Source organism: Wyeomyia smithii, chromosome 2, assembly GCF_029784165.1.
Source record: "Wyeomyia smithii strain HCP4-BCI-WySm-NY-G18 chromosome 2, ASM2978416v1, whole genome shotgun sequence".
In the NCBI taxonomy this organism is placed as follows: Eukaryota; Metazoa; Arthropoda; class Insecta; order Diptera; family Culicidae; genus Wyeomyia; species Wyeomyia smithii.
Genome location: NC_073695.1, coordinates 101,659,543 through 101,686,445, shown reverse-complemented (window position 1 = coordinate 101,686,445; position 26,903 = coordinate 101,659,543). Strand labels below are relative to the sequence as shown.

The window sequence follows — 26,903 nt, the reverse complement described above, 5'->3', positions numbered from 1 at the left end:
TGTTTTATCACTATTTATTAAAACAAAACGTTTGTACAGCGCAAAACTCTAATCAGACTTGTCCGAGGTGGGCACGGCTTCGAATAACATCTGGATAAGATAGGTGACTTTATCTGCAAGTAGATAAGTTTTAATGAAGGCTGGTCACAAATAAACTTCTTCACGTTTTCTTACTCATCCATTTTGGTCGTACGTTGTAGTAAACGAACGGTGTGTACACAGCAATTCCGCTTAGGATAAATCCAACGGCGAAAAAATACTTTGGTGACGGATCGGCCACTATCGGCACGACAGAGAGAAACACCGATACCGCAAGGGTGATGATTGGTACAAATAATGGAACTTTATAAGGCCGATGTACATCCGGTTGGGTCCTCCGTAATGTGAGCAATGCGAGTACAGCGGCTCCGTAGAAAAACCAGATAAAGAATGAAGCCAACTCGATTAGTTCCTCAATGTTGCCGACAAGAATGAACATCAGGGCTAGGATGCCTTGCATTGCCACGGCTGGGGCAGGAGTTAGGCGTCGCATGTGAATGTACGACAAAGGCTCTAGCATTTGTCCTTCTTGGCTGGCAACATAGCACAGGCGAGTGACTCCGAATTGTATGCTGAGGGCACAGCCAAAAGTTGCAAATGCCACACCTAGTGGGATTAAGAATGCGAAGGAACCTAGAACCTTTTCACCGAAGTCAAGCCCAACAGCTTCCGATTTAATCATCTCTTCTGGTGACAACACAGTCATGTAGGCCATGTTCATAAACACGTATAGTCCCGTAATGATTGGAACGGCAATCACTATGGACCGCGGAATGTTGCTACAAAAAAAGAACGTTACAGTAAAGTACAATAAACAATGTAGGGTTTCTTTACATTTCAGGTTTCTTGATTTCCTCTGTGATTGTTGTTACGCTGGACCAACCGTCATAGGCCCATAAGCCATTGTAGAAAGCCAACGCAATATTTCCTGCATTAAAATGACTTCCCTCGAAGCCACGGGAGAGATTGTCCGTATTGCCGATTGCTAGCTGGTAGATACCACCAAAAATAACGACAAGACAGGCGAAGACCTTACAAAATCCGAAGATGTTGTTTATGGTAACGTACAGCTTCACGCTGCTGAGATTAATGTAGGTGATAATACCTGCAAAGCAATTAAATTACGTAACCGTAATTCTGTTATGATCGCTTTAAATACTTGCCTAATCCTAGTATTCCTACCAGCTTGATAAGCCGGTGGAGATCCTCCGCGGAGAGGTGATTTAATCCAAGCACATGACTGAAAGGTAAGATCGAATACTCTGCAAAAGTGAGAATGATGACAGCAATTTCAGCGGGTCGTAGTACCATGACATAGACCCAGGCGCAGATAAACGACGGTAGTGGACCCCAAAATTTGTGTGTCTTCCTGAAGGCTTCGATCAGGTAGGCATATTCGGCTCCTGAGCGAGGAACTATCGTTCCCAGCTCGGCAAAGCATAGTGCCCCCAGTAAAGAAATTACTCCACAAACGCTCCAAATTATCAAACAGAATCCCACGCTTCCGGAGTATCGAAGAGCGGCTGTTGGCGAAACGAATATCCCTGATCCGATCATGACACTAATGATGACGTTAATGGCGGACATTAAGCCCATTTCTCGCTTGAGACCGCCAGTTTTGTGTTCCGCTGCAGTCGTCATCTTCAAGGTTGTGTGATTGTCGCAGAGTGTTCAATGGTTCAGGTAGCGTCGAAATATCTAGCACGTGTTGCTCAGGTTCAGCATGGTTCGGCCTACAATTTAGTTCGTCCTTCACTGTGAATTGAAAGCGAAGTTTGTTTGCTTGTTACTCGGATTGTGGCAATCAGTTGTAAAGTATGACACAATACCTCCACGCGGAGATTTTTTTTTTCTTCATCTATGATTTATTTGACACGGCACAAATACAATTTAATGTTTAACGGCGCCAATTATATCTGGTAGCTTACTTTCTAAAGTATCTTAATAACTAAAAGCAAATTTTTTATCCTCGCTGCTGACTACGAGCTGAAACTAAATCTAACTTAAAGCTAGAATGTTTTGCATTAAAAGCACTGATTTGTTGTTTGATGGTTTTCCATCGCCATAGGTAAGCAGCATATTGAATATGTTCCGCTGCTGGGCCAAGATATTACGGACTGGCATATTGGGTTGTCTCCCTCGGGACCTGAGAGTATCGTGCGGGTCTAGTTGCTGTTTCCGGATCCGGGGTCTTAACGTGTTCTTGTCGTTTGGTTGGATGTAGGCGGAAGGGAATAGGATTAAACTGGGGCGTGGATGGATTTCAGGAAAACGTATATAAGGGACATGTAGGATAGGTCACGGCTCGCCAAGACATCACGAACAGGAACAGCCGGCTGCCTACTTTCGGCCTGCAGGGAAGCTATTAATTTAGACCTGGCGTCACGGTGTACAGGGCATGACCAAACCACATGCTCTATGTCGTGATAACCCTCACCACAGGCACAGATACCACTTTCCCCGAGCCCAACACGACGGAGATGCGCGTCAAATCTATAGTGATTGAGCATAAGCCGGGACATCACGCAAATGAAATCCCGACCTACATCCAACCCCTTGAACCACGGGTTCGTCGATACTTTGGGGATTATGGAATGTAACCACCTTCCCAATTCCCCTCTGGTCCAAGCATTTTGCCAATTGATGATCGTATTCTGACGTACAAGTGCGAAAAATTCATTAAAAGCAATTGGTCTTTCATAAATATCACCGTTTGTTGCGCCCACCTTAGCCAAAGAGTCAGCTTTCTCATTGCCCGGTATCGAGCAGTGAGAAGGGACCCACGCTAAGGTAATCTGAAACGATTTCTCGGATAAAGCACTCAGATGCTCCCGTATTTTCCCCAGGAAATACGGAGAGTGCTTAACATCTTTTATCGATCGGAGAGCCTCAATGGAACTGAGACTGTCCGTAAAGATGAAATAATGGTCCGTGGGCATTTTTTCGATAATCCCTAGGGTGTACTTAATTGCAGCCAATTCTGCGACGTAAACAGAAGCAGGATTATCGAGCTTATGGGAGACGGTTAAATTGTTATTGAAAATACCGAAGCAAGTGGACCAATCAAGAAGTGATCCGTCAGTGTAGAACATATTGTTGCAGTTGATGTTTCGATATTTATTGGAAAAAATTTTGGGGATCTGCTGCACGCGTAAATGATCCGGGATTCCACGAGTTTCTTCTATCATGGATGTATCGAAAAACACAGTAGAGTCAGAAGTATTTGATAAGTCGACACGATTTGGAATATTCGAAGAAGGGTTAATATTTTGGGACATGTCATGGAAATACAATGTCATAAAACGGGTTTAAGAATTAAGTTCGATTAACCTTTCAAAATTTTCAATCTCGGGACGGTTCAAGACCTCACATTTGATAAGAATACGAGAAGACAGGCTCCAGAAGCGGTTTTTCAATGGTAGTTCTCCAGCTAAGACCTCCAAACTTATCGTATGGGTCGACTGCATGCAACCTAAGGCGATACGCAAACAACGATATTGTATTCGCTCCAGTTTGATCAGATGTGTGTTTGCTGCGGAGCGGAAGCAGAAACACCCGTATTCAATAACAGACAATATCGTTGTTTGGTAAAGCCTTATAAGGTCTCCTGGATGGGCTCCCCACCATTGTCCGGTTATTGTACGAAGAAAATTCACTCTTTGTTGACATTTTTTCATCAGATACCTCACGTGACAACCCCAGGTGCCTTTAGAGTCGAACCAGACACCAAGATATTTGTGTACCAAAACCTGAGAAATCGTTTTACCCATTAATTGTGTTTGAAGCTGAGCAGGTTCATGCTTCCTAGAAAAAACTACTATCTCAGTCTTCTCCGGAGAGAATTCGATACCTAGCTGTAAAGCCCAAGCAGACAAATTGTCCAAGGTATCTTGCAATGGTCCTTGCAAATCGGCAGCTTTGGCTCCTGTAACAGAGATTACACTGTCGTCTGCAAGTTGTCTTATCGTGCATGAATTTGCCAGACATTCGTCGATGTCATTTACATAAAAGTTGTAAAGAAGGGGGCTTAAACATGAGCCCTGGGGAAGACCCATGTAGCTAATGCGAAAAGTTGCCAAATCGCCGTGCGTAAAATGCATGTGCTTTTCGGACAACAAATTGTGCAAAAAATTGTTCAAAATTGGAGAAAATCCTTGTCGGTGAAGTTTACCCGTAAGAATGTCAATAGAAACGGAATCAAAAGCCCCCTTAATGTCCAAGAACGCAGACGCCATTTGTTCTTTGCGAGCATACGCCAGCTGAATATCTGTTGAAAGCAGCGCAAGACAATCATTCGTCCCTTTGGCACGGCGGAAGCCAAATTGAGTATCCGATAGTAGACCGTTTGATTCGACCCAATGGTCTAAACGACGGAGTATCATTTTTTCCATCAATTTCCGGATATAGGATAGCATTGCAATCGGCCTATTAGAGTTGTGACCAGAAGCTGGTTTCCCTGGTTTTTGGATGGCGATCACCTTCACTTGCCTCCAATCCTGCGGTACAATGTTTTGCTCCAGGAACTTATTGAACAAGTTCAACAAGCGCCTCTTGGCATTGCCGGGTAGATTCTTCAGCAAGTTGAATTTGATTCTATCTAACCCAGGCGCGTTATTGTTACAGGACAGGAGGGCAACTGAAAATTCTGCCATCGTAAAAGGTGATTCTATCGCGTCGTGGCCCGGAGACGCATCACGAACAATATTTTGCTCAGGAACAGAGTCCGGACATACTTTCCTGGCAAAATCAAATATCCACCTACTTGAAGACTCCTCGCTTTCGTTGACCGTTACGCGATTCCGCATTCTTCGGGCTGTGTTCCAAAGAGTGCTCATCGATGTCTCCCTCGACGTCTCGTTTACGAACCGACGCCAATATCCGCGTTTCTTTGCTTTAGCCAAGCTTTTAAGCTTGGTATTAAGCTCCAAATACCGTATATAGTCGTCGGGTATACCTCCCTTCTGGTAGGCCAAAAACGCGTCGGATCTTTGCGTGTAGACATCGGAGCACTCTTGGTCCCACCACGGAGTGGGAGGCCGTTCTTTAATCGTTACGCCGGGATATTTCTTCGTTTGGGCTTGCAACGCGGCGTCGAGAATCAAGCCCGCGAGGAGGTTGTATTCTTCAAGTGGTGGATGATGTTGAATCGAATCGACCGCTTTTGAAATCATTTCCTCGTATAACTTCCAATCGACATTCCGTGTGAGGTCATACGGAATGTCAACTGGTCGCATGCGAGTTGACCCGTTATTAATTGAAATAAGAATAGGCAAATGGTCGCTACCGTGAGGATCGGGGATTACCTTCCATGTGCAATCCAACCGTAGCGACGTCGGACATAAGGATAGATCCAAAGCGCTTGGGCGCGCTGGAGGTTTCGGGATACGTGTCATTTCGCCGTTGTTTAAAATAGTCATGTCGAAGTCATCGCATAGGTTAGAGATTAAAGAGGAGCGGTTATCATTGTAAGGGGAACCCCAAGCCACGCCATGAGAGTTGAAGTCTCCCAAAATCAAACGTGGCGAGGGAAGAAGTTCTATTAAATCAAAGAGCAGCCGTTGCCCAACCTGTGCTCTGGGAGGAATATATATTGAGGCAATACAAAGCTCTTTACCTTGTATTGTCATTTGACATGCGACAACTTCGATGCCTGGAATCGAGGGGAGGTTAATACGATAGAAAGAATAGCACTTTTTAATCCCTAAAAGTACTCCTCCATATGGGGTGTCTCGATCAAGGCGAATAATATTAAAATCATGGAAGTTGAGATCAATATTTGAAGTAAGCCAAGTTTCACAAAGGGAAAATGCATGGCATTTGTTTTTATTTATCAAAACTTTAAACGATTCAATTTTTGGTAAAATACTTCTACAATTCCACTGTAAGACAGAGATAGAATCCTTCATATACGCAGTTGAATTAGGCATCGAAGGATACAATAGCTGCAAGGAGGGGCCATTGGGCAGTCAACTGCTTCAAAAATGATCTAACTGTTGGGAGAAATGCTGTAAGAAAAATTTTAATTGGATCGGGTACATTGAAAGTTTCAAAAATCCAGTCCACAATGTCAGAAAATTTCACTAATCCAGATTTTGTTTCATCAACTGGATGTGCAAAAGGAACAACTGGGGTTTTAGATGTTCCTGGCAGTTCTGAGACCTCCTTCTGGGACTTTAAATTTGCAAGCCCAGGAGGAGTTTGCTTCGGTTTTTCCGCAGCACCGTTTGGTTTGCTTGTAACTTTCATTTCACTTTGAGAAATCTTAGGACCTTTTCTGGGAAGTTTAGGAGAGGAAATATTTTTCCTCTTTCTAGACTCCCCAGGATTGGCGTAAGATGTTCCCGCTGGTGAATCGTCAGAATCGGTTTCATCGGAGGACAACAGATCATAAGGGTTTGATGTAATGGGAGAAGTGGTAACGGTCTTCTTCAGCATCTCAGCGTAAGAACGCTTCGAACGCTCTTTGAGAGACCTCTTTATTTTATCCCTGCGCTGCATGTACACCGCACATGTCGAGAGCTCATGCTGACTCTCCCCACAGTGAATGCATTTTTCAGCATTTTTACTGCAGGAATCATCCGCATGATTCTCCCCACACTTGCCACAACGTGCCTTATTGCAGCAGTAGGCGGCGGTGTGGCCTAACTGCTTACAATTCAGGCAGTTCATGACGCGAGGCACATATAATCGCACAGGGAGACGAACCCGGTGGATCGAGACGTGGCTTGGTAGCGCTGACCCGGCGAACGTAACTCGAAACGAGTCTGACGGGGTGTATACTGTTTTGCCACCGATGATCGATGCTGACCGCAATTGCTTGCAGTCGAGCACCTTTACGTCGGGACAGGTTTTGTTTTTTAAAGCACCCTTTGGCACTTTCCAGTATACACTCGACGGACAGACTCGAATCGGTTATGACACCGTCGATCTCCACGTCTCGTGCGGGTATGTAAACGCGATACTCGCGTGTGAAGAGCTCAGAGCAAGCTATATCGTTGGCCTCTTTCAGGTTACTGACCACGACACGGAGCTTGTTAGGCCGGACCTTGGAAATTTCGGTCACGCCCTTGTACTCCCTCGTCAGGTCTTTAGAAATCTGCAAGAGGTTCAACTGTTTCGATTTCGGTCCCGCCTTTGGCCGAAAATAGACAGTATAGCCGCCCTGGGCTCCGTCTGGGTAAAGCCTGGGGCGAGGGAGGACTGAAGAATCAACAGGGGAGGGGGTAACAGAAGGGTCAGGGTCAGAGGGGTTCGGGGATGGTGGCGCGGGAGGCGAGGGATCTACATCCATCCCGCTAAGTCTAGCGCACTAGCGCCGACAAGAGCACGTACCTTTTTACTTCTCCCTCCCAGTAAGGTTAGTTGTCCGATCGTTCGAAGTTGCAGCCGTCACAGCCAGCAGCACCAATACAGCAGCACCAAACAGCCACCAGCAGCGAGCCAGGTGTGAGATCACTCCACACAGCGATACAACTCACTGTCAACTGATGGCTTCTTCTTTTTCCTCTTGTGTGTCTCGTCCACTGCTGTAGCACAATTCAGCCAGCAGCCAAATCGGCTTACGCACCAGCTGGTAGTCACGATGCGAAACAGTTGCACAAAGGCGCGACCTTGAACCCGGATTTATTTCACTCGACCAGGCAAACAATGCCAACACTTGTTCACACGTCTTTTGTTTTATATTCTATCGGAGCGATCACCGATCACACGTCCGATACTGATGCGTGTTCGGCACAGAATGATCCACGCGGAGATTATCTGATAAGGATTTGTTCAATGCAGGTTTTAAAGGAGAGGAAAATTAAAAATAATATAACACATTACTGTTTTCATTGATCATATAGAGAAATTTGCAATATATACATAATTGAAACTGTACTGTAAATAGCCATTATATCTTATCAGTACGAAGTGCATTGATTAGGTGGTGTTGAGCCGGAATCCTGAATTGTGTGCTTATCGATTTAAAACTGTGCCTACGACTGGCACGCATGCAGAATGTCTGCTGACGTTTGACTTTGGACCACATTACCCTATCATCATTACTGATTAGTTTGTTACGAGGTCTATGGTAACAGGATGCTGTCATGCAGACTGATGACATTCAGCGTCGGTTTTGATTTTGTTACCTGAGAAGACAGCATGAGGCACCCGACTGATAACGCTGTCACAGTTGTCTCTTGATAAATTTTTGATGCATGATTGGTCTTTTGTTTGCTAAAGGGTAATTATGCTTTGAATATTATCTCAATATATATCGATCAACGAGATATTACATAATATAATATTACAAGCGCAAAGCAACATGGTTTTTAATACTCTGCTTTTTACGAGACTTTCCTCGTACAATTTAAGTTAATTTTAACATAACATCTATGCACTGAAAAGAGTAATAGATCAAATTTGCAAGGATAAACTCATACCACAGATAACAGACATCCAAGCTAGAACAAAAAACTCCAGAAATCGTGTGTAAGATTTCAAACTCTTACTCGTTTGGAATGCTAACGACATCTTTTGCAACTTGCGACTCTAACCAGTTTAGTGATGGCAGCGCTGGATTACAGTGAAAGCTGCCAGACGCATGAACATTATCACAGGTTATAGAGTCGCTGTTTTTGCAATGATATAACACTGATTTTGTAAGTTGGGTGAATTTTTTTCCAAATCAACATTAAAACAAACATATTTATCGTAAATATAAGCTGGGATTGTCGATAGTGTACAAATTACGACTGCTCGAAATTTCTACATTAAAAACCGCAACCCTTCTTATTGCGATAATATCGATAAAAGCAGTAAAACTATCGATTTTATTAAATCGTTTACTACTAAGTGTTCTTAGCGCCACCATACTGCGTATTGCGACATGCTAAAAAACCGTTGAATCTTTTTACACATAAAGCGAAACTAGCTTGGATGTCTGTTATCTGTGCTCATACTGTGTTGGTTATCCTGAATTTACTATCGGAAGTCCCACACTTCAAAAGCTTAATTTTGATGTTGAAAAAATCAAAGTACATGCTTAACACTCATCAATAGTGAACACTGACAATTCATCTAAAATGCATAACAGGAAAAAATTGTCAACAGTAGCGATTTAACACTTTTTTCTAATAGTTTTATTTCAAGCAATATCAAAACTAAATTCAATATTACTCTGGGGGAGTGTGGACTCCGTTTGAAAGAATAATTTAGAAATTATGGTTATAATAACATTCACGGAGATTTATTTAATGGGTTGAATAATTCAGAGCACGGAGATAACTTCAAAATTATTCATTCAATCTGTTTGATGTTCAAGAATGAATTGTGTTATATCGATCGTATATTTGAATAAATCTATGGTTATTGGTGGAGAACCTCAAATAACTAACAAAAAGCGTATTTTCATAAAAAAATGAAATTATCTAAACTTAATATTAATATATCTCAAAAATGGATGCACGTAGAAAGTTAGTTGACAAGAGCTTCGTGATTTTGTTTTGTTAGGGAGTTAGAATTACGTTGTCCATTGATGTGAACTTTTGTAATATATCCCAGTCAATTTCTATACGTGTTCCCTTGCAAAATGCAATGACCACTATTGTTGTGAGCGATCAGGTACCTGCACCGACAGCTTCATGATTTGAAGTTACTATTGAAATCATATTGCATCCTCTGAATTTAATTATTCTTAAAATTGTCGAAGCTGAAAAAAAATTCAAATTTAACTTATAAGTAAAATTTCATCTTAAACTTGTTCATCCAGATCTTTGGAGTAATTTCAAGTTTCAATAAAAAATAAAATTGACTGCAAAATTTATTTCTTTTTGTTTTAGTGTATAAATTAGTGTTTATTTTTTAACTTTCTCAGCTTAAATTCAAAATAACTTAAAAATTGATGCTTTTACGAAGTAAACTATGATAAGCTTCTCGATTAGAAACGACTATTTAAATTGTTTAAAATTATTACATTACAACCAATTTTAAAAACATTGAAATTCAATATTTCCAAAAACATAACCTCCCATAAAAAAAATTGCTTTTAATTTCTCCATCCTGGACTTACTATCAAAATTTTCGTTATAACTTCAAGTTTCTTCAATCGAAAAGTTGAAGAAAAATTCAACTCTTTTTCTAAATTAAAATTTAGTATTTCTTTTAATCAGTAAAATACTGTTACTGTGTATATTTTTACAAGCCATTAATAATTTTCTACAACTCATTCTCAAACAGTTTTTCTGTACAACCAACAGTTTCTGAACTTTGAATGCTTTAAAATGGGAGCCCATGTCAAAACATATACGTCCTTGCAGAAAATAACTCATGGGTCTAAATAATTTCTCCATCTATGAAAATTACTCAGTTCGCAAGGCCAAACACCAGTGGTGGGCACCGCTAACCGAAAATTTAACGACGCTAATCGCTAAGTCGCTAACCTGAAAATTTAGCTCGATAATCGCTAAATGCTAAACGCTGAACCCACATTAGCTGAACTTTCGCTAATCGCTAATCGCTAACTTTTTAATATGTAAACAGTCATATCGCTATATTTATTGCTCATGTTTTGTAAGATTTGGACCACTTTGATCTGTTTTGGTTAAACAAACGAAAGCAATTACTTTTTAAAGCTATTTACAGTAAGAGGTTCACGAAACGGTATTCATATTTGATTTTGTAAAAACAAGAATAACAAAAGTTATTTAGCTTGCATTGAAAATAAATACTCTTAGGAATGTTTTCATGAAAATTCAATTATAATCTGAATCGAAAAAATAGAACCAAAGTTGTCATAATTTCAAGCGCATTGCAATTCATCAAAGTTCTTGGTGTGCCAAAAATTCAATCTAGACCTTGTGCTTGTTTTTCAAAATGCTCCTGTGGCTTGTACGATAACTGGAACTCCATTCTAGGGTAAAAAACTGACAAGAGTAACTTTCGCAGTAAAGTATGTTCATCTTTCGAAGCAATTTACGTACGCCATCAGCAATTCACAGTTTTTCTAAATATTTCTATTGTCGCTTCTCTACAAAATTTAGCGAATTAGCGATTAGCGTTTCGAAGGCCAAAATTTTAGCGACGCTAACAGTTTCGCTAACCAGCTCAAAAATTAGCGAAATCGCTAAATCGCTAACTGAATTTTAGCGTCGCTAATTAGCGAATTAGCGGAATGGTGCCCACCACTGCCAAACACGAATGCAATGTTTTTGAAAATATTCGAGATCTCATTATGAGTTCCAAAGTAACTCTTACCGAGATTCCGAAAATTGAAACTGTTAAAATAACGAGTGCTTCACTATCAGTTTTGTTCATGTTTCGGTTTATATGTGAAAAAGCAGGTTTGCGGTAGATTATCTTTACGGAGAAATCTTTGATTATTATGTTTAACTAAAATATTGAGGGAGTATAAACTGTTATTTCGGATTTTGTTTGTGCTTATTGCAAATAATATAAAAAGGAAACGGTTGATTCTTTCTTTACTCAATTTTGTAGGTTATCGAGTCGCTTCGCAAGATGGAATGCAGAATGATGAATGTTGATTTATTCCCTGGAAGCAACAAAACTCTCCCGTTTTTTTGTGATTACTTGAATCATTTCACTTAATAATTCATAAATTTATATGTATTATAATCGTTTTGATCATTTTCTGGTTTTATCTGAGAGATCGTTCAGTGAATTTTAGTGAAGTTCTCGTAATAATTTGAGAAATGAAATTTCCGAGTGTTCAGCGTATTACAACAAGTTTCGGAATTATTTCGTGAGTATCTCGGTAAAATATTACCGAGAATCTCGTTAAAGTTTGACAGGTTATCAATTGTTGGTTTTTCAGAATCTCGGTTTAGTCAGTTATTTTTACTCGGGGGATACATATATATACCTCACAAAAAAACTGCGTTAGCTCAAAAACCCGCGTAAAAACTACTTTAACCCTCTGGTGCCCAGTGCCGACTTAAGACGGTCTTCAGTTGAACCTCACAAAAGCTTCAATCAATACTTAAAAAATGTTTATAAAGTTTCAAAGTGATTTTTTCGAAGTCCGTCTGAAAATTAATTTGGGCACTAGAGGGTTAATTACAAAATCAGCGTAATTAAAAAATCCGCGTTTGGTAAAACACCTAGAAAAGTGTTAGAAAAAAAAACCCGAGACGCTCTACGACCAGCATTTAAAATTGTCTTCTTTGACGATCATTCCGGATATTTCGGAGAGCGGAAGATTTTTTTTTGACGAAGTCTTCTACTCAATAAACACTTTAACATTTTTGGTTCCCAACCCGTGTTAATTTGAAAATCCTCAATTTTTTTTTAATTACCGCGGTATCGAGTAAAAAAACCGCGTTAATTCAAAACTACGCGTAAAAACCTCCTAAATTAAAAAAATTGCGTAAAAAAATCTTGTAAAAAATGAAAGGTTTGTTTGGTTTTAGTATCATTTTGGGTTGACATTTACCATTGACACAAAATATTCTAGTTCTCTTATTGTTCTCGGCACACCCTGCACATGCAATCTAACATCCGGACACTATTACTAACATGTCCGAGCATGTTCAGCAATGCTATGCAGTCCGCCGGTTAGTCCGTCTGCTGTAGAACGCTGCGATTGAATGAGTCGCCTAATCAACCTTGGTGCGTTAAAATCAACTACAGTAAAGTCTTTTTTTACACGGTTTTATTTTACACGGTTCTTTTTTACGACGATTTCCCAAATAACGCGATTTTTTTACGTCGTTTTCTCAAATAACGCGGTTTTTTTGCACGATTTTTCGTCCTCGCGTAAAATTGTTAAGTAAGTAACAGTAACGGTAACAGGCAATAGTAGGCTGTTTTTTACACAGTTTCATTTTTACACGATTTTTTTACGACGTTTTTCCAAATAACGCGGTTTTTTTACGACGTTTTTCCAAATAATGCGGTTTCTTTTGCACGGTACGTAGAATCGTGTAAAAAAGAACTTTACTGTACTGCTATACCGGCTGCGGATCGAACCAGCTTTCAGTAAGAGTAAACCGTCCTCTCGCAGTAATCGGTTATACGATGAAGAATAAATTTCTGCAAGCTAGTGATTATATACGTGACTACTGAGAGTTGAAACTCCGGTAGGCGGGGCGTGTGTACTGGAGTGAATAAAATAGCAGCAACAGCAACGAATCATTTACAAAGTCAGATCGGTTGTTTATTTTAGTGTCGGCTGTGCTGAGGAAGAAAGATAGTGATTGGTTGCATGGTATGATTTAGACAATCCATGTTATTTATTAATTCAGTAGTGTCCCCGATCAGTCAGAAATATCAGGATTATGACAAATCTTGATATTTTGTTACGAACTTTTTGTATCAACTTATGTTCTAAACTTGGTCTCGTTAATAGTTAAAATATCAAAATTCCTATCAAAATTGCTTACTGATTATCACAAATTATAGCAAGTTTTGTAAGGTTTTTGGCAGAAAAAGATCAGAAATAGTAAGAATGTACAATATTTTGTTAATTGAATAACAAATTTTGTTATAAATATGCTTTAAAAACACACTATTGAACATTCAAGTGTATGATAACAGAATTTGATATGATTCTGTACCTTTTATCATTCTAGCTTATTAAGAATATTACTGGCTTTGTTATTTCTACCAAGTTTAGATATATTTGTGTTACCCGTTTGTTATTATCATTTGATCGGGTATCTCAATCAATTTTGGTTTTTGTTACACAAATTCACCCGTAAAAGAATTTCTGAAGTGAGCAATTCTCGCTGAAACTAGGCCACTAGGTGCACAAGGTCTTTCAAATTTGATATAAATGCATATAGTTATTAGAAATAGAGAAAAAATGATAATGCCATTTTTGTTTGATCGAATTTGTTGACCCCTTGATCACCAAGGGGCGGAACAGTTTTCAGAAAGGTTGAAATTTTTGCAATCCTTGATGTATTATTTGAGCTGTATCTCTGAAATTCGTTATGTAAAGTACTACAAGTAGCACTATTCTGTAAAGAGGAATGATTGGGCTTTTATTTGAAGTGATCAGAATTTAGGCCGTCATCTTGAATTTGGCCGCCATCTTGGATTATATCAGAAAAATGCAATTTTGACCGTCTTCGCAGCTATCGATTTTCGATCTGAGAACAGCATTGGAAAGCTGAGTAAAAATGCTATTAGATGCAAGAAAAAAATTAGGTGAACATCAGTGTTAAACCATCAATTGAACCTATTTTCCAAGCTGAGTATTAATATATTCAACGTATACCGAGCGTTCAACGTAGTAACCTGTCTACTAAGATCAAGTGGATGCACATGTTATAACCCTACTAGCTCCATGAATTATAATCGATTGATACTACAACTAGTACGCAACTACTGTTTTTTTGAGTTTAGTGAGAATAATGAATACAACACTAGCATGTTTGATACTAACAAAGCGATAGGTTTTTTTTTATTACTGAGCAGTTTCACACAAAATGTCCCAGTTTTAATATTCCATTTGTATCGTTATTTTTAATTTGACTGAAACTTTGCATAGACGTTTCTATAGTCATTTTATGCTATTGGTTCAATTTTTTGGAACACGACTCATTTTTGAGAAGCTATTGAAAATGCTATTTTGAGAAGGTATTTATGATTATAAATATTTTTAGGGCCAGAACGGTTTGTTTGATCGGTTTGACGTCTTCGATAAAGTTGTAGATAATAATTTTGTCTTTCCGAAATAAATATACACTCTATAACTTTTTCTTTGGTTGCATTGTTTAGGTAATCTCTTGTAGCTTTTATAAAAAAAAAAGATTTTTAAAAAATGAGCCTTTTTAGATAGGTATCGGCTCTATTATCGTCAGGTTTTACCTATTATCGTCCAGGGGGTAAATGATGTCCTAGAGCGGTAAATTTTTGCATGATAGTTCATCATAATGCAGAGCATCTTCCTGCAAAAGATTGGTTATCTATGTCTTCATTAACCCCCGGGCGATAATAGGTAAAACCTGACAATAATTTTACATTTTTCTGTTACCTTTTTTTTTCAAAAAATAAAATCGTTTTAAAGTGTATATTTTTTCGGAGAGACAAAAATACTAACTACAGCTTTATAGAAGACGTCATACCGATCAAACAAACCGTTTTGGCCCTGAAAATATTTGTAAAAAAAAATGAGTCGTGTTGCAAAAAATTAAACCAGTAGCACAGACTGGCATTTTTTGCCTATGCAAAGTTTCAGCCAAATTAAAAATAACAATATAAATAAAACATTAAATCTGGAATATTTTTTGTGGAACTGCTCAATAATAAAAACCTATCGTTTTGTTAGTATCAAACATATTAGTGTTGTATTCATTATTTTCACCATGGGCGCAACTACTTCTGAAGCCCCCTAGAACGTGTTTAGCCCCCCCTAGAATTTCCCAGAGAATGATTGTATTCAATATATTTACATTCCATACTACTTATCAGAGCATCAAAATCAACACAAATTGAGATGTCGTCATTCATTGGCTAAGAACTAGTTCTGCACCCAGGATCGATTCTCAACCCTTGCTCTCTTACTCACTTTACCAGTCAGACGAGAGCTGTAGTAACTCGTGCTGTATCAAGAAGTCGCCAGTTTACTCGGTTTTGGGCTGTGCTTCACCAGTTCCCCAGACGTCTCATCACTCGCAAGTCTCTTTCGATCTGGTCGAGCCATCATGCACGCTGCGCCCCTTAATTTCTTGTGCCGGTAGGGTTGCTGAAAAGAAGTGATTTCACATGGTTGTCGTCCGGCATTCTTAAGATGTGACCAGCCCACCGCAACCTATTCTCTTTCGCCAGGTGTGCAATGGAGTTCTCTCCAAGCAACGATTGTAACTCATGGTTCATGCGCTGTAGCCATTATCCGTCGTCCGCTTGTGCTCCTCCGTAGATAGTCACCTTCTGTTCGCCGATAGGCATCTTCTGTTCGAAAATATCAAAAGGACTGCCATAGAGGACTACCGGTTATCAGGGTTTTGTAGTTTTTTGTATCGAAGTGGTCATGTCCGATCATCACCGTGATTGGTGCGTACGTTTGTAATGTCTGAGAAGAACGGGCCGTCGTTGAGAACGTGGTCAATTTGTTTTGCTGTACGTTGGTCGAGGAAAGAAGTGACTTTGGCTGTGCGGGCCGATAACCGGCTTATATAAGGCTATCCTTCCGTTCATGTCCCCAACGACGATCTTGATATCTCTACGCGAGCAGCTATCGTAAAGTTTCTCCAGCTGTGCGTAGAACGCTTCTTTCCCTGCATCAGGTCTTCCTTCGTGAGGGCAGTGCACATCGGGAATAGTGTAGTTGTGGAACCGGCTCTTAATTCTCAACAAACACAACCTGTCGCTGATTGCCTGCCGCTTTGGTGGTACTGTGCCTTGCGGCGTCAAATCCACCGTACCTTCTCTCCTTTCAGGCAAAGCTCCTGGAGCGCGACGATGTCGAAGTGGCGGGGTTCTAGCTGATCCAGCAGAATTCGGTCGACATCCGGGTCGTTAACCGATCTACTGTTACATGTACTGAGCTTCTAATCGTCGTCCTTATTTCGTCGGCTGGGTCATTGCCGATTGTTCCGGTTCGTTTTGAATTCTTGATTCTCCGTAGTATGTTTATTTTAGTATGCTGCCTCACTAGGGCTGCGATACCTAGTCTCGCGACGGAGCTGCCGCCATGGATGTAGCTGGCGAGACACCACATTTCATAGTTCCGGTCCATCCGGTCCGGATCAGTCGCTGTTTGAGCCGCCCCTAGCCTGTGGGGTAGACGCGCAGACAAGCTGCTCTCTAGGAGAACAACTACCCCACCGGTTTACCGGTTTTTCCTTGGTTGCTCGTATCCCAGTTGGTACCACGTGGAGGTAGGAATAGGGCAATATGCCTTGAACCACACTGGGGTCTATTTTCTTCTAACTAGTACGGGTGAACTGTTAAAAAGCACTGCCCAGCCGTTTACCAAATCTAGCTCTCCTCAATATCGAATCATTGTTGCTGAAAGAGCTTGGCGTTGACGATGTGTTCAAGATATTCAGTACATCTTCGGAGATTCTAACCCGAAGTGATTTTTTTCTGCTTTTACGATACTATTTTAAGCGTTATTAAATAAGCATATTCAAACTCTTTTGAAGTAGAATACTTCTCTCAGGAAGTTCGACTACATAGGGATGTGAAATGAAAATCTAAAACCGAAAGAAGTGAAAAATATGTCCAATTTCAAATGCTAATAAATCGGTTAGTATTTGATGGATTTCCTTCGTTCTTGCAGCAATAGATTGGAAAATCTTCTAAGATTCTTCCCAAAAGAAGATAATTGTAATTTTATTATTCACACTATTGTACTATTGAAAATAGTCAAGCCTTGTCAAAACGGAAAACTCGACCTCTGATTGGTCGTTATATGATTGCTTCCCAAGCACGGTCGACAGAATCATATGCCTTGCAATTGAAAACATGCTATTTGGCCTATATAAGAGCCTGTTTCAGCCGAAGCCGCTCATAATAATTCTAGACAGCGACAACAGCAGTCGTCCTTCCTTAGCAGCAGCACTAGCTCTGTGGTTGGTCACCACGTCTCAGGAGCAGCGCGGTTCTTCTCAGCGTGTGTCGCCAGACTGCTATTATCCCCCCCGTGTTGGGGCAGCATGAAGATTGCCCTCAGGAAATTCAATTTTGAAAATCAAAATGCCTTTTTGAAGGCAAATAAACAAGTCATTGAAAGTTAATAATTTTTGACAACGCAAGCAAGCATTATGTGTTGGATCCTAGCAATTTAAATCTGTCGCACCCGTCTAATTTACTGAATGTGAAATAGCCTCCACAGTGTATGTTGTCCGTGTATGTGCATGTTATCCGTGTATGTGTACTATTAGGGCAGCTCAAAGGTTGCGATCAGCAGCCGATTTTAAACCGCAAAATGCCTTTTTCAAAGCAAATAAACAAGTAATTGAAGGTTAATAATTTTCTGGCATCAACACAAGCAAACATTTTGTGCGGGATGCAACAAAATTCTGTTGTAGTTGCCTAATTCTTACTTTATTTAGTGAACCTCCCACTGTAGGGGCAGCGCAAAGGCTGCGATCAGCATAACCGGCTTTCAAAACTTTTGCTGGCTGTCTGATTTTTAATGAGAAAATAGCCTTCAACTTTGTTGTCAGAGTGCCTGACTACGATTTGGTAATATTGTTTGAGTTAAATGTTTACAAAATTTTACAATATTCCTCTTTCTCCCATTCAATAAAACAGGTAATACGATGCCTTCGTCAAACGCAAGTTCACCATAACTCCCGCTATGGACGTAACACATAGATGCAATCAGCGTCATATCCGATTTTAAATTCAACAACAAACTGTCCTTTTTAAGTCAACCAAAAAAATGAATTGAAGATTTAATATTTTCTCGTTCTGAGCTTTAACCATAAGTTAATTATCTTAATTTGAATTCACATGTACATATACTCTGACTGTTGAAACTTGTTTCCGCCGCAAAGAGTTTGTACTTTTCCTGTTCAGTGAGGTTGTATTTATATGTGCAAACTGAAATTGAATAGTACTTCAACTTCATTTGCACAGAATTTTCAATACTGCCAATGAGCGGTCAACATTTATTTACTAGGAAAAATTACTGACACGCAAGCAGCCAGGTTATCTCTCTTCTAAAAGTATTCTACTTCAACCTTGCGGTCGTGGCTTTGCACACAACCCTCCTGTGATTTTTTTCTCTTTTTTTAGTGACATACATAAAAACTAGCCCCCCCTAGAAATTTTCCTTAGTTGCGCCCATGATTTTCACTAAACTCAAAAAAACAGTAGTGGCGTATTAGTAGTAGCACCAATCGATTATGATATGGTCGGCGTGCGTCCAGACCGAACCAAGCGCCAAAAACATTATTACGAGTAATCAGCGATCAAAGCTTAACCACCCAATATGTTTCCTGCAAGCTGCTGCAGAGAAATTTTGTTATAATATCATTACGAACTGTTCAGATGATTTCATTTTTTCATGAAAGATAAATTATCAATTTTTATATCCACTGGTGTTAAAAACTCAATTTTCAAAAAACTGGCGCTTGGTTCGGTCTGGTTACACGCCGACTATATATGGAGCTAGTAGGGTTATAACATGTGACTCCACTTGGTCTCAGTAGACAGGTTTTTACGTTGATCGCGCGGTATACGTTGAATATTTTAATACTCAGCTTGGAAAATAGGTTCAATCGATGGGTTAACACTGATGCTCACCTAATTTTTTTTTCTTGCATCTTATAGCATTTTTTCTCAGCTTTCCAATGCTGGTCTCAGATCGAAAATCGGTAGTTGCGAACATGGTCAAAATTGCATTTTTCTGATATAATCCAAGATGGCGGCCAAATTCAAGATGGTGGCCTGAATTCTGATCACTTCAAATGAAAGCTCTATCATTCTTCTTTACAGAATGGTGCTACTTGTAGTACTTTACATAACGAATTTTAAAGATACAGCTCAAATAATACATAAAGAATTGCAAAAATTTCAACTTTTCTGAAAACTGTTCCGCCCCTTGGTGACCAAGGGGTCAACAAATTCGATCAAACAAAAATGGCATTATCATTTCTTCTCTATTTTTAAAAACTATGTGCATTTATATCAAATTTGAAAGACCTTGTGCACCTAGTGGCCTAGTTTCAGCGAGAATTGCTCAAGTAGAAAATAGCTCCACCGGTTGGCTGGGTCAAGGCATCGGAATGCGCGTGGAATATAATTTTTATTGAAAAGGCGAAAATGATACAGCACAACCACTGTTACTGTATCTTTTAGCAAAGGTTTCTTTGTCTTCGCAAACTTGGATGTCTTCACTGCTGGTTAAATGTTTCAAATTGAAGATATGTTTTCCAATCTGGCAACTACGCTAGCCCTTTCTATCTACGCTAGTGCTAGTGCTCGATTTCACTAATACATGATGTTCTCTGGATACATTACAAATAATCATCACGCTGGGGGAGAGTACAAAATTTCTACCCATCCCGAACTTTTATTCAAGTTGTAAGCCGAATTTTAGTTTTATTTCTATTGTTTTTCCACTGAACCAAAGCTTGTTAATGTAGGTAACACGAACGAACTATAATTCACTAGCGGATTAATTTTTGGAACCAATCATCAGCTGGTTTCTTGGTTAAAAATAAATCGATTGTATGCGGTTACACGAGTTAAGTCTGTATTGGTGAGATCTGGCGCATAGAAAGCTTTATTCAAACTAAATAACATAAGCAAAGTTGTCACAAATGCGGTTCGTAGGGTAACGAGGGTATTTTGGCACACCCAGGACCGTTTTACGCATTTTAGCTGATTCAATGATTAATAAAAAAAAACTATGGATCATTTAAAATATGCATCATTGACTAGTTTAAGGCAAAACAGTGACTCTTTGGGTAAGTCATCTTCCGAAAGCTGTTGTAACAAACAGGTATGCTTTTAAAACAATTCATTGTTGTAGTAACATCGATAAAATACCGAAAGAACAGTTTTTATACTCTAACAAGTTAGTTAAAGTTAAAATAGTAGTTTAAGGCATAATCGAAATTATTTGACTCTGACTAAAGCGAACATATTTTGGCCATGCACTTTGTTTACCATTCGGCTGTTGCGTGCTGAACGAAAAAGCTGTTTGTAGCAACTTACAGGTAAATATTTCTTAATATATTACATGCAACGATATAAAATTGGCTGATAATGCCAATAAAACCGATATGAGCTAGATTTTTGAATTTCCAAAGGCCTAAAATTGCGAAAAAATCACTGCAGTAATCTGTCCAAATCCACTATTTCTTCTATAAAAAGATCAATGATGATCTTAAATATAATTAATCCGAAATATTTCCACATACGGCTCTAAACATAGAGATAGGCCTAAATATAGGCTTAGTGGTCCAAAATGTGTTTTTAGTACTTCGTATAAATTTTAATATTTCTTGGATAATTTTCAATAAATTTAAATATTAGTAAGTAATGAAATTTTCAATAAATTTAAATATTAGTAAGTAATGAGTATGTGTGTCCAATCACAAATGGTGACTTCTCAACACTGTTAGAAATTTGTAATTTTAATTGTTAGGATTTGTTTGCTTTCGCAATTAGGACTTGTCGTTCGTAGGGATTTAAATCTACTTATCAGAAAAGGGGAAGTAAACTTACAACTAACTTAATTGCTAACTTATTGGCTATAAAGAGAGCTTATCGTAGCAATTGAGGATTGCAACGATTTTTGTCGAAAATTGTTAATAATTTTGTTTGACATAGCTTCTAATGTTTCAACACCAGTAAGTCTATGTAATTCGAGTGTACCAAACCAAGGAGGACGCTTCGGAATCATTTTGAGAATTTTATTCTGAATCCTTTGGAGCGTTTTCTTCCTTGTTGAACAGCAACTTGACCAGATCGGTACAGCATAAAGCATTGCTGGTCTAAAAATTTGTTTGTAAATCAAAAGTTTGTTCTTTAAACAAAGTTTAGAATTCCTGTTAATGAGAGGATATAAACATCTCGTGTATTTGATGCACTTGGCTTGTATACTCTCAATGTGCTCTTTGAAAATAAGTTTTTATCGTAAATTAGTCCCAAGTACTTAACCTTGTCAGACCAACTTAAAATAACCCCATTCCCTTGACAACGTGATTATTGTTTGGCTAAAGGAAAGAAGCCCTAGTCTTATGGGGAAAAATTATCATTTGAGTTTAAGAAGCATTGGGAGAGATTTTCCACTTTTGCAAGTAAGAAGAAAAAATATCTACACTTTTCTGCAATCGACTGCATATGACACGAAGACTTTTTCCTTTTACGGAAATGCTTGTGTCATCGCAGAACAATGACTTTGTGCATCCTGGGGGCAAATCAGGAAGATCTGAAGTGAATATGTTGCACAGGACTGGACCCAAGACTGAACCTTGAGGCACACCTGCTCTGACAGGAAATCTATCAGATTTTGAATTCTGATAATCAACCTGCAGAGTTCGATCAGTAAGATAATTTTTCAAAATTTTGATTAGGGAAATTTGAAAATTAAAAGTTTGCAATTTCTCAATCAAACCTTTATGCCAACACTGTCGAATGCTTTTTCTATGTCTAAATGAACAAATCGTGTGTTTTTAATAAATTGTACAATCACTTTCTAAAGCTGGCCAAAACACCCCCGTTACCCTATATCACGAACACACAGTATAGAATCCGGATTTTGTACATTGTAAAACAATTTTATCTTATTTTAAAGAAGAACAACAGATTAAATATTACGAAATAAATATATGAAACCAGACTCCCAGACGGTCTCGAGGTACGACGCTGGCTTTACAAGCCAGTCGTCGTGAGTTCCAATCTCGGCTCGAGATAGACTGTCAGTAGGATCGTAGCGCTAGCCCCGCAATTGTCCTGTACACTTAACAGTTGGCTGCAAAGTCTGTGTATGATAAAACAGAAGGTCGAGTTCCGAATCGCACCAAGGCTTTGCTTTTTATAAAACCAAGTACATTAAAGGTCAATTGATAGCACATCCCATAGTTCAATAAAATATGTCAATCTAATCATTGTGGATGGGATTTTACGATACGATTTTTCAATCTTTATTTTACTGTAGTAGAAGTGTTGGCTAGAGAAAATTTAGTTAATGGGTTGAAAATCTTCACCATATCTTGTCATGACAGCGCATGAAAATGTAAAAACTTCCACAATACTTTCTCAGCGCAGATTTGAAACAATTCTTTTTGTGGCAAAATGGAAATTAAATTTGATGGAAAACTTGTATTGTATCCAAGTACTGGACAGCCGTATTGTTTTCAGCAATAAAGGTGCTTATTACGGGAGTCACTTCACGGTGAAATATATTTCACTCTCACGCTCACTTCACTTTTTGAGACCTATTCCCGATTCCACCTCAAGTGAGGTGACAAAAATCACCTCCGTGGAGTGAGATTGACAGTGAAGTGAAATTGAGAATAGGACAAGTGAAATGAGATTGTTTCCCAGCTCAAAAATGTCTAAGTCCCAGAAAGTCGTTTTTTCCCGTTTTTCAGATAACACCAGATCTTGACGTGTTCTGCATTTCTAAGACATTCGGCATAAAAAAAATGTTTTTTTCGGTATCGAAAATTTCCTGAACTAGTTCGCATTTTTCTCATCGGGAAAAAAAATTAAAAATTGACTTTAAGGCACGGATCAAACTCTGATTCGCTTCGTTACTGAAGAATAAATCCAATATTTACCATTAGATCACAAATCAATCAATTTTAAGACTTGTGGCAGCTTCGTGGAATCATTTCACCGTTCAAAATGGTCGTGAAATAATTCCACGCGAAACGTCGCTTTTTCCGTTCTCATTTCACTGATGTGACACCCATAATAACCCAGATTCCACGGCAGATGTCACTTCGCGACGTTTTTCTCTCTTACGTGAATCCCGTAATAGGATTTTGTTCACTTCACTCTGATTTCACCGTGAAGTGACTCCCGTAATAAGCACCAAAATAAAACTTGAATCGGAAAAATGAATGCATGTCTAATAAGTTATTCTATTTGCATTAATCACTTTACTTGTATTATTCTCAGTCCTTCAACCGCATATTGAAAATGCTCGTACATCATGCACATATCATATTGCACCACAATTAGTCTCATCACTCCTTACTTCTCTTAGCTCGAAAAGTTTGTGTGATAATATGTTTAAGCTTTCATAAATGCCACAAAATTAGCGAACGATAACTATATCACTGTGAACTGCGCGATAGAGCGCGCCAAACAATGCTACATGCCGACAAAAGTTTGCTAACCAAGCGTAAAAGTGATGCTTGTCAGGGATAAATTATGCGCGTGAAATGTTCTATATGTGTCTAACCGGTCTCTGTCTCGTCGCGTGGCTCACGAAGTTGTTAGACTGTTAACAATATCGCTAGGAAACCGGAATATGAGTGGATTTAACCTACTACTACCATTGACTAGCGACTACGAGCGGTGAATGCGCGCGTATTGCAATTTTGCTTAGCCGCTTAGCTTTACCCACAGAGTTTCCTTAATCCGGTTGTTGATTCGGACGAACAATTACTCCGGAACATATCAATTTATTTAATCAGATTTTATTCTTGAATGAGACTGAGATGTTTGATAGTTGAATGTCTTACACTAGCATTGAGTGCTAGCACTCAAAAAGCGACTTAATTGAAACGATTTGCCGTCAGTGAGGATATTTCGCTGGCCAAAGATATTCCCATGGCCCATGCAGGCATTTGGTCAGCGGAATTTTTTGAGATATTTTAAACTAGACTATCATCCAAGTCTTTCACTGGGTAATTAATAAGCCGCGTCAATTTTCCACTTAAACAGTTGAATGGATTCACTGATGTCTTAAGACTTCAATGTGCAACACAAATGTTTGCACAGTTGTATTGACATTGTTTAAATTTATTATGCAAATTGATAGAGATGTTCAGCTCTTTTTATAAGAGCAATATATTAGTTAATTCGTTTTTCAATACAATAGTTGTGTGGAAAATTAAAACTAGAAGCTTATTAATAAGCTAATATTAGAAGATTAAGCTAGAAAAAAATCCACTTAAAAGAGTAAAGTCTTAAAAAATATTTCGGAAGGATTCACAATAGGAGGTGACACACAAATTAAGTCACTCCAAATTGATGCATCTTGATTTTGATAGAACCGGTTAGGCATCCCCTAACCTTCTGATGTAGTTTTTATGAATATTTTTTTTCAAAAATCAGCATATTTGTCAGCTATTTTCTAAATGACACTGTTGATGACTGTAATTTTCATCAACGATTACGCAAAAATTTTCGATGTTACAAAGATTAGGAATAATTTATTCCACTAAGAATTTAACACTATCAATAAGTCACAAAATTTCGATACGTGGTACTTTTGAAATCTAAGTGCTCGTAAATGTCGCAATAATAGTATCTGTTGGTTTGAAATTCTCCTTTTATTTACGATACGTGTTATTCGATATGGAATATTTCATTTTATTTCGTATCCTCAGTAACTCACATTCACTTATTAATACTGAGCATGCCGTGAGACACGAAGCTATTAATGGATCACAATTTATAGTACAACAAACATAAACTTTTCTATCGCGCGGTCGGATCAAGGGTCTCTTGTAACACTGAACTCTTAATCATTTTAATTAAAAAAAAATGTTATGTCTGTTATAGGTTAAGCGCAATGATGTGCCGTGAACCATAAAAATGAACACATTCATCAGCAGGCAGAATTGAAGAAGTCAACAGATAGCACACGATATTCTTTTATAGAGGATGTGATACAAGCTCTTAACAGATAAATTAAATTTCAATCAATTTTCTAATAATTTAAAGGCATGCGATTGAACCAAAATAACAACCGCTAGGCACCCAACGCTTCACTAATATTTGTAATAATGTAAACTCTTATCGTCAGCTGCTAAAAATCCCAGCTCATCTGTTTGGCCAATTGCCAACTCCCGGTACATTAACAACTTCCCGTGGTGGTGTCATCGATTGTGTTATCATCGCACCAGAACGCAAATACTGATGCTAACAGAACCTCATGACCAACAATCCATGATCTGTTGTCGTATCCAAGCATGTGTTAATGACCACTCAAATTGTGTCTCAATCAAATGAGCCACCCTTCGTTCGCAACATCATCACGATAATCAATCACACTGAGCTTTTCTTCACTGCCATCGGTACCTTCATCCAATTGTTCTCCTCTCAGTGATAATTTTTCTCTGCGTAGCAAACACTCTACAATACACACTTTCCACCGGTTTCAGTGAGTCTAAACGGCGAATTGAAATGTTTCTCAGCCGAACGCGCAAATCTTACTGACTTGTGAGCAGGTTCGTCGCATTGGCACATGGCTTTCTGACTTACTGATAAGAAGTCGCTGGGTAAGTAAACACGTTGCATCGGAGAATCGGTGATAATCATGCGTTATTAGTGTACTCAATGTAATTCTCCTGTAGCGCAGCGAATTCATTCGGAGAGACTTTTTCTTTTCCACTCAGAAAACAGTTCAGTAGTTCCCAGAAATGTTTGAATCGACCTGGAGAGCTAATAATAACACTAGTAAGCACGGCCGGATTTAGACGGCGGGGGGCCCGGGGCAAATTTATTTGTGAGGCCCTCTTTCCTTAAAAAATTTAGAGGTATCGTTCTGAAAAGGTGACGAGCAAAAAAAAAAAAGGTCGCCTCAGGACTAGGGGGGCCCCTTGAATCGGGAGGCCCGGGGCATCTGCCCCCGTTGCCCCCCCTCAAATCCGGGCCTGCTGGTAAGCACAGGTTTTGCCCTGGAGCTGAAACTGAAAAAAATAAAGATTATAGCTTTTCAACCATTCCTGTGAATTTTGTGCTGAGGGCCCGGGGCAGAGACTTTCGCAGGGCCCTTTTTTCGTAAAAATAGAGGTAAAATAAATAAATAATTTTAAATTTTGAAATAACTTAAACTTCAAGCAAAAAAAAAGTCTGGCCCAAGACTCTTGTCGGAAGGCTCGGGGCATTTGCCCTCTCCTTAAATCCGGGCCTGGCCCTACCAAAGATAGCTATTACAGAGACTAGAATGAGTCTTCCCGTAAGCAAACAAAAAAGCGACGAACCCGGTGAGCAAATGCTCTGCGACCTTTTGACGCATTATTGCATGTTCTAGCGGCACCAAAATTCACAGGACTGGTTGAAAAGCTATAATCATTAATTTAAGCTTTATTTAAGCGCACGTCAAGGCAACTTTTTTTGCTTTTGTCGTAATTATACGTTTAGCAACTTACATTTAACATTTTGCGTCTTCCAGGCAGTACCACACCGAGACAATGAGAGATATGAATATTTGCTAGGTAAAAACTCGATCTACAAATGTCATGACCAAATATTATTATCAAAATTCGCACTCTACT

At 39.0% G+C, this 26,903-nt stretch overlaps 1 protein-coding gene across 3 annotated transcripts; it reads right to left on the bottom strand.

Moving 5' to 3' along the window:
* On the bottom strand, positions 1-25,866 carry LOC129720686 (b(0,+)-type amino acid transporter 1-like). Of its 3 annotated transcripts, none has more exons than XM_055672254.1 (5): positions 25,705-25,866; positions 1,203-1,794; positions 874-1,144; positions 175-818; positions 1-113 (listed from the first exon to the last, which is right to left on the bottom strand). In XM_055672254.1, exons 2-5 carry the CDS (start codon positions 1,678-1,680, stop codon positions 49-51), a joined length of 1,458 nt encoding a protein of 485 aa, XP_055528229.1. In that variant the 5' UTR covers positions 1,681-1,794; positions 25,705-25,866; the 3' UTR covers positions 1-48. The 3 variants fall into 3 exon arrangements, with proteins under 3 accessions (XP_055528229.1, XP_055528231.1, XP_055528230.1); XM_055672256.1 differs by lacking the exon at positions 25,705-25,866 and adding an exon at positions 23,557-23,832; XM_055672255.1 differs by lacking the exon at positions 25,705-25,866 and adding an exon at positions 7,372-8,163.
* Between the last annotated feature and the right edge of the window lie 1,037 nt (positions 25,867-26,903).